General features: G+C 33.7%; 2 protein-coding genes across 9 annotated transcripts in view; both read right to left on the reverse strand.

Annotated features, from left to right (window-relative positions):
• Positions 1-127: 127 nt before the first annotated feature.
• On the reverse strand, positions 128-4,425 carry LOC118439776 (queuine/queuosine transporter SLC35F2). Of its 4 annotated transcripts, none has more exons than XM_085664933.1 (9): positions 4,158-4,425; positions 3,658-3,767; positions 3,324-3,517; positions 2,983-3,145; positions 2,656-2,812; positions 2,365-2,575; positions 2,062-2,189; positions 1,508-1,698; positions 128-1,324 (listed from the first exon to the last, which is right to left on the reverse strand). In XM_085664933.1, the coding sequence occupies exons 1-9, from the start codon at positions 4,274-4,276 to the stop codon at positions 1,317-1,319; spliced, it is 1,281 nt and encodes a 426-aa protein (XP_085521059.1). In that variant the 5' UTR covers positions 4,277-4,425; the 3' UTR covers positions 128-1,316. The 4 variants fall into 4 exon arrangements, with proteins under 4 accessions (XP_085521059.1, XP_035717762.1, XP_035717760.1 ...); XM_035861869.2 differs by having other exon boundaries at positions 1,488-1,698; positions 3,324-3,545; positions 4,158-4,172; XM_035861867.2 differs by having other exon boundaries at positions 129-1,324; positions 1,488-1,698.
• A 278-nt stretch (positions 4,426-4,703) lies between these two features.
• RyR (Ryanodine receptor) overlaps positions 4,704-13,934 on the reverse strand; it is a 33,485-nt gene continuing 24,254 nt past the window's right edge. For 4 of the 5 annotated variants that reach the window (XM_085664931.1, XM_035861861.2, XM_035861864.2 and 1 more), the window contains exons 39-56: positions 12,841-13,859; positions 12,379-12,750; positions 12,108-12,220; positions 11,280-11,373; positions 10,951-11,196; positions 9,994-10,405; positions 9,477-9,881; positions 9,172-9,388; positions 8,231-9,089; positions 7,934-8,142; positions 7,437-7,683; positions 7,098-7,379; positions 6,740-7,026; positions 6,600-6,660; positions 6,240-6,518; positions 6,008-6,164; positions 5,782-5,947; positions 4,704-5,697 (exon numbers count right to left, since the gene is read on the reverse strand). In XM_085664931.1, coding sequence (XP_085521057.1) covers positions 5,535-5,697; positions 5,782-5,947; positions 6,008-6,164; positions 6,240-6,518; positions 6,600-6,660; positions 6,740-7,026; positions 7,098-7,379; positions 7,437-7,683; positions 7,934-8,142; positions 8,231-9,089; positions 9,172-9,388; positions 9,477-9,881; positions 9,994-10,405; positions 10,951-11,196; positions 11,280-11,373; positions 12,108-12,220; positions 12,379-12,750; positions 12,841-13,859 — 5,588 coding nt within the window. In that variant the 3' untranslated portion in view covers positions 4,704-5,534. The remainder of the gene's footprint in view (positions 5,698-5,781; positions 5,948-6,007; positions 6,165-6,239; positions 6,519-6,599; positions 6,661-6,739; positions 7,027-7,097; positions 7,380-7,436; positions 7,684-7,933; positions 8,143-8,230; positions 9,090-9,171; positions 9,389-9,476; positions 9,882-9,993; positions 10,406-10,950; positions 11,197-11,279; positions 11,374-12,107; positions 12,221-12,378; positions 12,751-12,840; positions 13,860-13,934) is intronic. The other variant, XM_035861865.2, reaches the window with a different exon arrangement.

A 13,934-nucleotide genomic window follows, 5' to 3' on the forward strand; every position in this document is an offset into this window, starting at 1 on the left:
TAGTTTAACTATATCGAATAACGAATGCATAATGCATTTAGAAATATTATTCATTAATTATATATAATATTAATATATAAACACTTAACTGTATATAAACTATGCTTGAAATAATAATACTGATTTCTATAAATTTTCATTAATATAGAGAAAATTTAAACGACAAGTAATAAGAATTGAATCAATAATAAAAGAAGTATATGTGAGGATTTAACAAAAAAAAAAAAAAAAAAAAAAAAGAGAGAGAAGAAAATATCCTAAATTTTCGTTAAAAATAATAAAACAAGTAATATCGAGACATTTGGCACACACATCTCTTTGAGATGATACTCCTCTTTTTAATCTCGTAAAAAGAATTTCGATAATATACTCGTGATTAAGTGTAAACGGCAATAATTAGTGTTTTATTAAATAGTCTTAATATTTAAGTCTTAAATTACGCTAAAAATTAGAAACCACCAAATCTTTTATTGGCTGAAAAGATTTACTCGGCTGATCTCTTCGTTTACTTGTACCCATTGTCAAGAAATACTTTTCGACACACACACACATACATATATATATATATATACATATGTATGTATATATATATATATATATATATATATATCGATACGCACAACCGAGTTACGACTAATGTAGAAAAATGACTCGCAAAGTATCATCATATCGCGTATCCGTTTTTCTAACTAATTGTAAGATAAGAAAGGTTGATCGACGTCGTGACAGTGTCGATAATAATATACATCATTTATCGTCATCTACTATTTTTTCTCTATACCCTTATATTCACGTACTATTCTAAAGGCAGGAGCATGCAAAAAGTAGCTACTGACATAGGCCAGTGACCATAAGCGTTTCAAACAAAACATAATCGCTCGTGCTGCCGATATTGTCATTATGGGATCGTCAATGATTTGAGTGCGTCGTGATGGGAAGATATTTAAAAGTAATGACATTCCTCCAAAGGGGATTTTTTTTTTGGTTGGTCTTTGGAGGATATATATATATATACATATATGTATATATGTATGTATATATATATATATATATATATATATATATATATATATGTACTGCTATCTAAAAAATGTAATATAAACGGTACTATTACAATTGTAACTATTATTTCGATATACAAACATTTTTTCGTGTTTTCTTTTTTCTTTTTCCTTTGAATATCCTTGTGTTGTATCCTCAAGATATATCTTCTTTATCTCTTTTACAAAGAATTGTAACTCTTGGACTTACGTGCTATTTATCTAGGCAGTTGTTTCCATGTATCTTATTAATTACAGGCAGAACCGCTGAGTCCATTAGTAGCCTAAAAGGGTACACTCATTAGTAGCCTTAAAAGTAACAAAGGATGCATATGAGATAACAAAAATTTGACATTATTAATTAGCGAATGATCTTTGTTACAAAAATATCAAGGTTCAAATGCTTTGTGCAGGTGAATTGCTTTGTAATATCGATCAAAACGCTACCTTTAGATTTGCTTGACTACCATAGAACGATGTGAAGGCTGTATCGGAACTGACACTGAGGGGTAAACTCATTGCATCCATCGTTTCTCTTTCGCTCCCGAGAGTGGACGCTCTTATATCAAGAGTACCGCTCACTGCTGACATACCGGAGCTTGTCGCCATTTCCACTTCACCCACGTCGCCATGCGACATGTGTCTTAAAATTATATCACTTTAATCGATGCTCGGTCAATTATTTGCTAAAATATTACAATCGTACTTTCTTATCAACTAATTATTTACTCTTCTAGATCCTAATAATTTTCACTTACCTAAAACTCTCGATAAAAATGCTAATTGTATTATTAATTGATTATTGCTCGGAGGATTAATTATTTTTTTTTTTTTTTTTTTTTTTTTATAACAATTTTTAATAAAATTTCTTAATGTAATCCAACGCATCTTTTAACGTAAAATAACTTAAAATAATTTATTATTAATCTCAACAATAAAATAAATTAGACATAATAAAATTATTACATGCGATTAAGTGCGTTAAAAAGATGTATAAAAATGAGTAAACATTGAAATTTACCTGTAATCTGGAGCAGGAGGCTCGACGTGTTGCCTTCGCGAGTTCGATGATATCGGTGTCCTCTTTATAGCATAAATATATATGCCAGTCATTGTGAGCGTGTAGGAGACAAAATACAAGGTGTGAAACTGGAACAAAGCAAATAACTTCGTTCACTTCGTTTTTCTAACTGCATGCATTATTCGTGCAAAAACCATATTGAACTTATTAATTACTTTTATTTTAACGTATGAGTAATGCGATGTTTGAATTCCCTTTTTTATATTTTTTTAATTTTTTTCTAATTTATTTTAATTACTTTACCTTATAGTGATGTATCAGTATGCCTGATAAAATATTAAAAGAATCTGCAGTTAAAAGAGCCAATTGCAATGCCGTTGCGCCGGATTCGTATAATACGACAGGAACGAGAGAGAAAAAAACAAATTGTGTAATGCAATAAGCCACTAAGAACGTGATAACGGGTACATTGTCCCACTGGAACGATTCGATTTGAAGTCTCTCGAGAACGGCTCTAAAAAAATGGATGAAAAATTGTACTCATCGTATCGATAGAAAAAAACAAAAATCGAAGAGACAATGATATTGACTTACATTTGCATACAACTCAATATCGTGCCAAAGAAACCAATCATACCCAAGTACTCGATAATATCGACCGTTTTAACAGCCAATTCTTGAAGTACCGTCGTTATCGAGAACAAAACGGCACCGCCGAGACAAAGCATGTCGCCGACTAATTGATTTTTACCTTTGCATATAATTGGTAAAGAAAGTAAATAATAGCATTTTAAAAAGATTAATAATAAGTTAGCATATAATAACAGTGATTTAATTGATACGATTAAGGATGTAGTCAATACAATTTCATTTTAAAAGAAAATTACGTACAACGAATACGTTATATTTTATAATAATTACCAGTTGATGCTGGATCTTTATTGTTGTTAATTCCCGCCCAAACTAAACATCCTACACCCATTAGACAGACAGAAACACCAACGATATGAACCATCCTGTATCTTACTCCAAGAACTAAACAAGAAAGTGCTAATGCCACTGGGATAGCCACACAATCGAGTAACTGAAATGAGTTAAATTAATTTAATACGAATAGTCAATATTTTTTTTTTTTTCATTAATCTGATAACGAGCGCATCGATATTAATACATCGGTCAAACAGATGTCCGTGAGAAAAAGGAGAGCCATTGTCCTGGATCGTTGAAATCTTTAACATGATCAGTGTAAGAGACTGGTGTACCTGTATACTGGCAAGGCTGGTGAATTGATGCGACGATGTAATAAGTGTACATGCTTCAACGTCGATGAGCGCTAACAACAAGTATCTCCAACCACGGGCTTTTATAACAGATATTAGACCATTTCCAACACATCTACAGGACATCCACGTTGTGTACACTAGGCACATCATAGCGTAGTGTGGCAAATTTTGTCCTGTCTCGGAAAAAAATCTTCCTTGATTCTTGAAAATCATCGAAATAACAATAACGACCATTGGAATAGCCACCTATGGTATCGTTACGATTCGAACATCTTTTTCAAACTTGGGAAAGTACGAATTATAAATATCTTACCTGTTGGTAATGATAACTGGTAAGTCGTGTTGATGTAATGATTAATGAGTGTCATGAAGAAAAGTACCAGGGACAAAAATTGGCCCATTATTATGGCACGCCATACGGCCCTACAAATATAAAATACATCAATTATTTCGAAGAAAAAAGAAAAAGAAAAAAAGGAACGATTTATTCAATGAGTATCAGTTAACAAACGATATGAAATAACACAATAAAAACAAATCTGCATCGAATATCGATCAAATACGAGATAAAGAAGTTCCTTTGTAAGATAAATTAAGAAAAGAAATGATGATTTAAAAAAGAAACGTATGTTCGAAGAGTAGTATGAAAAACCGACGGTATATAAATCGTGAAACACCCGCCACTTTCGTTCTCTGAGCGTATCCCTCCTCACCCCTTCACCATTAATGCACGGACCACCGGCTTGAGGATGAGAAGATATCATTGCACCTTTCGACCATTTTACTCATTGAAAACAGTTAAATTACACATACCATTGTCCCAGCTCGGATATGTAATTTTCGATTTTGTTGCAAACTCCATTTCTGGGCTGCATCGTTGAATTTTGGCCGCCGTGACGATCGCCCATTGACACTCCCATGCCATGGTGCATCTTCGCCCCGGGTCTTTTAACCGGCGCCTAACCGAAGCGCTTGCGCGACCTCCTTCCCTTCATTTACCATTGCATACGTATATTTCTCTTCTTTATACATCAGGGATACATCAGGGGTATATCAGTTCTCTATTGCTTTTGCGCCGTTAATGGCGACGAGATAATGATGTCTCCTTTTTTTCTTTTTTTCTTTTAGTTAATTAACGCTTTAAAAATTGATCGACATTAAAAAATTGTTTCTCATTGTTTTATTTGAAAAGAAAATTTGCATAAGTATTTCTTTAAGGATTTAAATATTCCATAAATGGATCATCCTGTATATTACTTTGGGTTCTCATCGTTTTGGCGGGTTGAAAAACAAACGAACACTCACAAGAAATAACGTGCGATAAAGAAGTAATTCTTTCTTTATTCTTCGAGAGTTTATCTTGCCGTAGAATTTTATGTACAATATATATATATATGTATATATATGTATTTTTATATATATATGTATTGACATTTACGGGCATACCGTACGATAGGTTCTTCAGTCATCGATCGTTCTCAAAAAAGTTTTGATATTTCCAAGAAATATACACGACTTATGACTTAATGATATAAACTTTAAACGCGATCAACTAACTTACATTCTAACTTGCGTCACATCGCAAACGCTCATCATAATATATTATAATGGATTTATGCACGGATCGATTTTGGTCGGTATCGACGTAAGAGAAGAAGGCAATTATAACGCTATGAATATGTTGATTTGTGCAGTCGTTCTTTTATATCTTATACCTTTTTTTTGTTTATCAGTAGATACTAACGTTGTACTGGTCGAAGGTCTCCCCATACTTCGATTAAATTTACTTATCTAAAAAACGTGAAATCGCCGAACATACCGTATTGTAGCTACAATTATAAAGTTGGAAAAATATGTGTAACTTTAATCAACATTCGACGTACTTTTACTTCCTAAGTGTTGTGTTAGGTCGCACGATATAACACAGAATGTATTTCAGAATTGAAATATGACATAAACGTTGAATGGGGATATATATATATACACACACTTCAATGTAAAGTGATCTTAAAATTTTTAAATAATAAAGCATGCAGTTTCCAGGATGTATCATCGAACCTTAAACCTTCGTTAAAACGTCAACATTATTTTGGAAACGTTGCAAGCAATAAATCTTTGTTAAAGTAGAAGTATGTCGATCGAATCGATCACGTCACAGATGTAAAATGTAACATAAAAAAGATTGCTAATTTATTTCTTTTTAGTTTCTTCTTCTACCGCTTCGTTCTGTTTACGGAAGCAATCACCGACAGGGAAGAAGTCCCAACATCTTTGTTGGTACATATTCCAGACGTACGTTTCTTGACCCGTGTACTCCGTATCGGGTTTGTTGATTAGATGCATCAGGAAGAACCTGCATGGGAATATAACGAATATGATATTGTTGTTTTGTAGAGATAATCTAAAAAGAAAAAAAGAATGAAGAAAATTATCTTACATATAATTTGCAAGATTGTGTTCTTGTTGAACATGAGTGTCGAATCCGTGTGGTACCGTATCAAAATATTCCTTTCCTAAACCACATATGAAGCAATTGCTCTCCATATTCGTTTTGACATTTTCGAGTTGGTCTCGAAGCTCACCAAACGCATCGATGATCAAACCTATATAAAATTACGATATTAAAATATGCATAAGTGTTTATATTCATCCACGAAATTTACCTTGGATAATAGCAAGAAGAATAATGATGACAAAGAAGAAGAATGTAATATCAAACATGATACGATAAACTTCATAATCATCACCATCTGGTTCTCCAATTTCGTCACCGATACCACCACCGGCTCTTACACCTTTGTACAAATGAAAAACGAAACACTGAAAAAATATAATATCATTTTAATTTCTTTATTTATTATTACGAATATTTAATAAACATTTTATTATTCCTACCGTTAACATGTCGTGACATTTTTTATCAACTTCGTCGTCCTCCTCTTGAATATAAAATTTTCTAAAGAAATTGAAGGCTATCACGGTATAAATGTAGACTACGATTGTTAATAACATTACTGTTAGCACCAATTGTTTTCCGTTGTGCGTTACAGATTGTAAAATCGTTCTCAATGTTTTGAAACCAACCACAACGTCAAGTAAATGTGCAGCAAAGAAAAAGTTATTGTAATTTCCCAATATTGAAAATGTGAAGTACCAAAGACTGTACAGAAATGCCTAAGAAAAAATAACGCTTTTTTTAATATTACACATTACATTCATCGAAAAACAAATATGTTTCTCTTTATTGTTTCTTACATTATCTGTGATAGTGACGCCAGCTTTCCATACTTGATATCTCCAATCGATATTTACGATACTGTTAAAAAAAAAAACAAATATGATGAGATCATGAAAATAATACTAAAGTAATTATTTTCCACGATACGAAAACTCACAAGTGTATCAAGCCAGAACCTTCTTCTTCTTGTTGACTGAAAGATGTCTTTTCCATCCCAAGCAAATTGCTGATGTAGTCGAAATCATAAGTTTCGCTGTACTTTTGTCTTACTTTTTTTTTGACGAATTTATCCCAATAATTAACAGGGAATGTTTTGGCCGATATTACCATTTTATCCCAATGTGCCTTTATGTCATCTTCTACGGGACTTTCAGCTATGTACAGACCATCGAATTCAACTCGACGTGCGATTTCTTTTTCACGTTTGAATATGGCTAACGGTACCTGCATTAAATTGTTTTATATTGAATCACTATACAGGTAAAACGAAATAAGTTTTATAATTTAATACATACTTTAAGATGATAATAAGCGACCAGCATAGCTAACGAGACGATAGAATGAAGAGCAGCCATAAGTCTCATAACGTGAGCCATATAATAAAAGTCTTCCGATACTTCAACAAATTCTAAAGCATCTTCATCTTCCTCTTCCGAATCATTTTCACCACTACCACTTCCGACTTCTAAACCGTTACCGCTTGCACCCGATGAACCTTCACCTGACATGTCACCTAAGATATCAGCCATAGAATCGCCACTGCCTTCATCGTCCGAATCACCAGCGAGAGATGTAACCTAAGAAAAATCATAGTTCAATCATAGGCTCATTTAATAAATAATCAAATTACGTACCTTATAGAATAGTAGCATGAAGTTTATACAGAAGGCAAGAACAAGAGCAACGTATTTCAGATTATAGAAATTTCTAGCCAAAAATGAGACAATACGGTGAGTATATTCAGAAAAATCTATGGTCGAAGCAGCCGATGGTTCGATTGCCGTTTCTTGTTTTGCTTCTGCCTCTACTGCTGCCATTGCTGCTTGTTGAGCTGCCGCGGCCTCAGCTGCTGCTGCGGCCTGAGCTCTTGCCTGTTCGCCACTATTAATAATTTTAATTGATTTAAGGTACTTAAATTTTATCATTCGCACATTATCTCTGACGTTACATTAAAACTTTATCACGTTGATCGTATGTCACGTAGAGGATGATAAAACGAAATAAAAATTGAATAAAACTTCAACTTAGCAATCTTTTAGTTATATACAAAGCTTCTAATACCCGATAAAGATTAACATGATATGTTAAATGAAATTGTTTAGAAAGTACATATGTATCAAAATGATCATACCCAAGTAAATCAACGAATGTAACAGGTGCTTCAGATTCTCCAGTACCTCCTTCGCCCGTTCTTGTACCTTCTTCACCACCACCTTCGTCTGGGGTACTTTCGCCAGTTTCTTCGATGCTCGATTGTGGTGTCGAAGTTGACGATTCATGCGGTGCTATCTTTATTTGACCACCTTCCTCTTTCGTTATATCCATTCCAAAAGCTTGTACCTGTATATTGTAATGATTTATGATAAATGTAATGTTTCCCATGAAATATTATATTATTTATATACAATTAAATAAAATATAGATCAACCTGTAAATTAGATTCATCTGGCGTTGGAGGTAGAGCCGGTAAATGTCTTGATGGTTTTTCTTCCTCTTCCTTCACCTCGACCGCAGGTTCGTCCACATGTGGTCCTCTCATCAAAGTTAATAATAATTTCATAAAGTACCTGATAACACAACCAACTCCGAATCCAGAATAATAAAATGCGTAGAATATCATTTTGAAAAAGCCAATAAATAGTTCGGGTATTGTCATCTGTTGCATTTCTGTTATTTTATTCTTTATATTCGTTGGTGAAAACATGGAGAAAAAGAAATAAATGCCATCCTTGAAAGCTTGTATACCTCTCCTTATCGGATCTTTGTTTCTTTCTTCATCATCTTCCGACATATAAGTGTAAGATGATTCTCTTGCTTTACCAATACCGCCGCTTTCTTCTACAGCCATTAAAGCACTGGCATGTTGCATTTCAAATATCGCGTCTTCGCAGAAATTAATAAAAGTTTCCAGCTTTTCTTTTTCACCGGCCTCGACTACCGTGTTATAAAAATATGTTCTTTTTGATTCTTTAATTTGTGGCTTCTCCCACTGTTCTATATTTGATTCTTTTATTTCGAAATAAACACGCTCGATCTTTTTATTACCACCTAGAATCTCGATTCTTCCAAGGAAAGGTTCGAAATAATTGAGAACGGAGCCAGCAGTTTCAAGGAATCTCGCTAATCTAGGCTCATTCGGCATATGCTCCGAAAGATTGGTGAGAAGTACTGCGAGATTAAAGCCGATTTCTTTTGCAGGTTCGTGGAAACGATCCATAAAAGCGACGTAATCGATCTTACCATCATGATTTGTCTCGCAGCAAGCTAATAGAAACTCAATCTCTTCGCTAGATATTAAAACAATACGATTGTTATCAATATAGTCACGTATAAAGATTAAACCAACAGTTTAAATTTGTTTTAACTCACTCGGTATAACTTTTTTGTTGCTCCATTTTTTCTTTAAAATCTTTAGGATATACCCAACCATCACTATTAAGATCTACTTCTAAGAAACTTGGCGATGATACTAGATCTTTCAACTTCAGGAACATGTCGAAATATTTCAAAATCAATTCGACGTTTCCAGCCGACTCTACCAAGGTGTCAACCATCTGTTTTCCGATAGTACCATTCACGACATTTCCTATATTAATATAAATATAAATATCGATAATAATTATTCTTAAAAAAAAATTCATTTAATATTAAAATTATTTCAATTTTAATAATACCTTCCAACATTGACAGCATCATAGTGATCATATCCTTTTGTAGATTTAATAATTCTTTCAAGAGATCTACTTGACTGGAGTGTTTAGATAATTTATCTTGCATATGTGAAAACAAAAAGAGAAAACCACCAACAGCATCCCACAATCTAGAATGTGCTAAGGCCTGTTGATTTTGTGCGCAAGGTCCTTGAATAACTTCAGTAAGAGTATTGAAGACTTGACTAGCAACACCTATAGCTTTGAAGAAGTTCGCTTTACCAGCAGGATCAATGAGTTCTTTACTCGAATAATGCCAATAAAAATCCATAATGGATTCTTGTAAACGCAGTAAATAATCCACAGTACATATGACGACATTTACCGTTGTTGTATTACCCGCTTGCGTTCTAAGATAATTTTGCCAATCTGGATAAGATAAAAATATATTGATAAAATATAATAAGACAATATAATAAGACAAAACAAACGCAAAATAATTTAGGTTAATATTTCAATAAATCGTGTTAAATATACATACCAAGATTATGGCCTTCACAAGTCAGCTGTATGAAACGGAACAATGCACATGTGAATTCAGCATCGTGCATATTCTTTTCGCCAGCAGCACCTTCAAAACCAACACCAAGACCTTCGGCTTTTGTGTTCCTCTCGAAAGCATCCAAATCTAGGACACTACAGGAATTCATAAGACCCGCGATTGAAGTGAAAAAACCGACGTCCTTCTTCTCCTTCAGATGATTTAACATTCCTCGTTGTATCTCGATGTTACCGCCGCGTAAAATAGAAATTCCCAATTCCAACGTTTTCATAACCATCTCGCTTGGAACACCTTTGCAAGCTGATATATGAAGCAACACCATCTCTGCGACACCACGATTTGCTAAACGTGCTTGATGAAAGAGCAGCTTCTGCTTCTCCATTTCTTGTTCCTGCGAAATTATATAACAATTTAAAATGATATAATTTAATATATTAAATATGTACACAATAATAAAGTTAGAGATGATCTAAATGTTCCATTGAAATATCTTACCATTAATTTATGCATTGGCCTCTTGAGAATGCAATTAAAAGTGTAATAAGCATTATTAGTGACATAAATTGAGAATATCGATATTATTAATATATCGTTTTATTTAAAAATAAAAAAAAAAACTTATAAATGAAAGGATGAAGGCTGCATAAACTCTACTGCTAAAGTAAGTAAATCATGAGTTCTATCATGATTAATCGATCGAAAGAAATATGCGTATAATTACGGCGATGCGTTTTTATTGTAAAAGCGCTGATTTGTTCGATTAACGTCTTGATCTTACCATAAGCAGTTTATGTGGCCACTTCTACACGAGTAATAAGTTAAAAAAAAAAATAAAATCCTTGTTATTTAAGTTAATTAATCGAAATTCATGATTAGTAGAAAGGAAATGTCATCGTTAGTTGGACAGATAATTGAATAAATCGTAAAAATAGTTACATGAATAGATGCTCCGCCTTCTTCTTCACCACCTCCGCCTTCCTCTTCACCCTCCTCTTCTTCTTCGCCACAAGATTTCGATATAATCTGAGCGTAACTCATGTACAATGGATCTTCTTGAAGAGCACCGGATCTTTCAGTCATAGCACCACGACAGAACGTCGTAACCAATTGCGTTAATGGATCTGGTTTACCCTCATCCTCGGCCTTGTCCATTTTCTTCAATTCTGCATCCTCGAAAGATTGCTACAATTCACGCGCAAAATATTATACGATATTCTTATCAAATAAAATGAAAAATTAATATTACGGTATTAATGAATAATTACCGTAAGGTCTTCAATCATTACTTCCTGACCTACGTTTTCATCCTGCAACCACAATTCGTAATACGTCCTTGCAAATATATTTATTGCCCGATGCCTAAAAAATAATATTTCAATATAATATTTCAAAGTCACGATGATAGAATAAAAATTAAATAACTCTAATTTGATAAGATAAATCTTTTCTTTTTTGTTTTTTCTTTCTTTATTTTTTTTTGTTTTTAGATTGTAATTCATTAATACCGATGCATTACCTTCTCAACTTGTACAATGGTTCACTACGCAGACATGCAATCGCTGCTCTCTTTCTGGCTGCGCATAGCACACGTTTCCATCCATCTCGAGATGGTGGAGGTTTTGTCGCCTGTTAGCAGCATGCACACACAACTAAATTCGTTAAGGACATCGAGAATAATTTCGAACACACAAAATTACTTTAACGATTTCGCATATACATACATATGCTGTTTCGTACAAGCGCAAACGTAAAATCACTTTTTACAATACACACTATCTCGATACACGAGATATTTATTTCGTTTCTAACTCTAAGAAAACGTATAATTATTGCCATGAGCGAGTAATTAAAATTTGATAATAAAAGCAATGGGTATAATAATAAAATAAATAAATAAATAAAAGTAAAAAGACGAAATAAAGGAGAAACGAAGAAATCAAATTGGTTTTTACCTATAGAAAAGCGTGTTTTTGTTTTTTAAAATAAAAAATAAGATGGGTTGTATAATCATCATCAATAAAAAAAAACTAATATACCAAAGAAATATAACTCTTATGGGAATGCAACAAACGTAAATGAACAAAAAAGGATACCTGGGCAAGGAATGTAGGGAAGTTTGACGGAAACAAGCTATCACCGCTCGTTTGCGTTGTATCGACACCACGGATCGGTATTGACTCTTGCTCTGCTGTTGTGGATGATCTATCTACTCGAGAACATAAAATGATGAAAGAAATTTGTGAAACAGAGCTACATCGAAGAAAATATAATTGAGAAACTTTAAAATGAAACTTAATAAATAATATGCTTACGAAAACGTATCTAGCAGTTTACATTAATGAAAAGATTAATTTATTAGCTTACCATATGTAGGCCGTAAAGTACTTTAGCCATGTCTGTAATTCTAGCAACTACATCCTCCAATTGTTGAGCTTTAACTGGTTCCATTGCATCCTTCTTCTGTCCTAACTTCGAATACAAATAATGCTGCCAAGACATCTCGTCCGCGGGGTCGATTTTGTCCGGTAAAGTTAATTGGGTCTTAGCAAATTCGGCGATCTCGTACTCCGGCATCTTTTTCAAGAATCTATCTTTGCAATGTTGAACGAGTTCTTGTTCACGGCCAGCGAACAGATTCAAACCGACCGGCAACAAGCGTTTAAGGCATGCTACCATTAAAGACGCCTGGACTTCCTTATCTTTATCCCTTTTCTTGTCACGATGTTTCTTTTTTTTCTATTCGTCAATAGAGAAAAGAAAAGAAGTAAATTATTTAATATTTTTATTATTATTTTTTAATATTAGATAATATAAAAATGAAGCAACCTTTCCACCGCCAGCAGGAGCAGTACCATCCGAAACGGTTGTTGGTCTTCTAGTTGCAGTAGGCATGATAAGAATCATGTTATCGATCTCATTGGTCGATATAAAGTTTTGTTCTTCACGTAGGAAATATTGTGACTTAGACCATATATTGAATATCGCAGCAACGTGATTGTAAAGATCCTCGGCTTCAGGTATATTATTCCTTAACCAATGATTCCTTTGCAAATCCACGTACTTGATCAGAAGAGGATAGAATGAATATATATCGCGAACCAAAAGTTGCCAATCTTCTTGTATCTGAGCTTCAACCTGTGAGGTATCATCCGTGGAAGATTTGATGAATCCGCGAAGGGATTCTTCTTTGTGGAACATATTATCAGTACGTTTTCTAACACGTTCGGCCAAAGGTAAAAATGGATCTTTTAATAACTCTTCCGACGAATTAATGATGATCTGTTGGGTGTAAGCTGCAATTCGTGTCATCCATGGTGCATTTTCGTTGCCAATATTTTTCTTTATCAATTTTAATACATTCTTCAAAAGTTGGTTCATGTGATCGCTGGTTACCATGCTAACGTATGTGCCTTCGGTTGGATTAACATTATCTGGTCCTTGTGCCCACCAGAACGGTAAATAAGAACATAGAAGAGGTAATATGACATCTACTACGTGAGGAGCATCGTTATAAGTTTTTTCAGACTCGACGAACTGATCGACTTCTGTCAGGATCGTTTCCAACGTTGGCATACTTGATTCCATTTTTGTCATAATATCTTGTGCTTCTAACGAATGATCGGCAATACGGTTTAGAAGAGAATATTGATTATGTTTGTTTAAATGGGGTTCTAGAAAGGCAACTGGGAAACAACTTGAAAAGGCACCCAAGCAGGAACCGAGATTTGGTTTGTTACGTTCGATTTCGGTTTTTAAGTACTTCCTATCGTGCGTTAGGCTAGAATCTACACCGAGAGTATAAAGAGATGCCAACATCTTGTAAGAGGCTACTTGAATTTCATCCACTGTAAGTAAAATATAAGTATATACCTTTTTTTATATTCAAATGTATATATATATATATATGTATGTAAACATTT

The sequence above is a fragment of the Vespa mandarinia genome, chromosome 2, assembly GCF_050613455.1.
Source record: "Vespa mandarinia isolate Hongniang chromosome 2, ASM5061345v1, whole genome shotgun sequence".
In the NCBI taxonomy this organism is placed as follows: Eukaryota; Metazoa; Arthropoda; class Insecta; order Hymenoptera; family Vespidae; genus Vespa; species Vespa mandarinia.

What these genes read in the sequence shown, in the direction of transcription:
- LOC118439776 (XM_035861867.2), bottom strand. Translation starts at nt 4,276, where the DNA reads ATGCACCATGGCATGGGAGTGTCAATGGGCGATCGTCACGGCGGCCAA. An exon ending in ATATCCGAGCTGGGACAATG is followed by an intron (nt 3,768 to 4,157) that starts GTATGTGTAATT and finishes TTATATTTGTAG; the next exon opens with GGCCGTATGGCGTGCCATAA. An exon ending in CCAGTTATCATTACCAACAG is followed by an intron (nt 3,518 to 3,657) that starts GTAAGATATTTA and finishes TTTCCGAGACAG; the next exon opens with GACAAAATTTGCCACACTAC.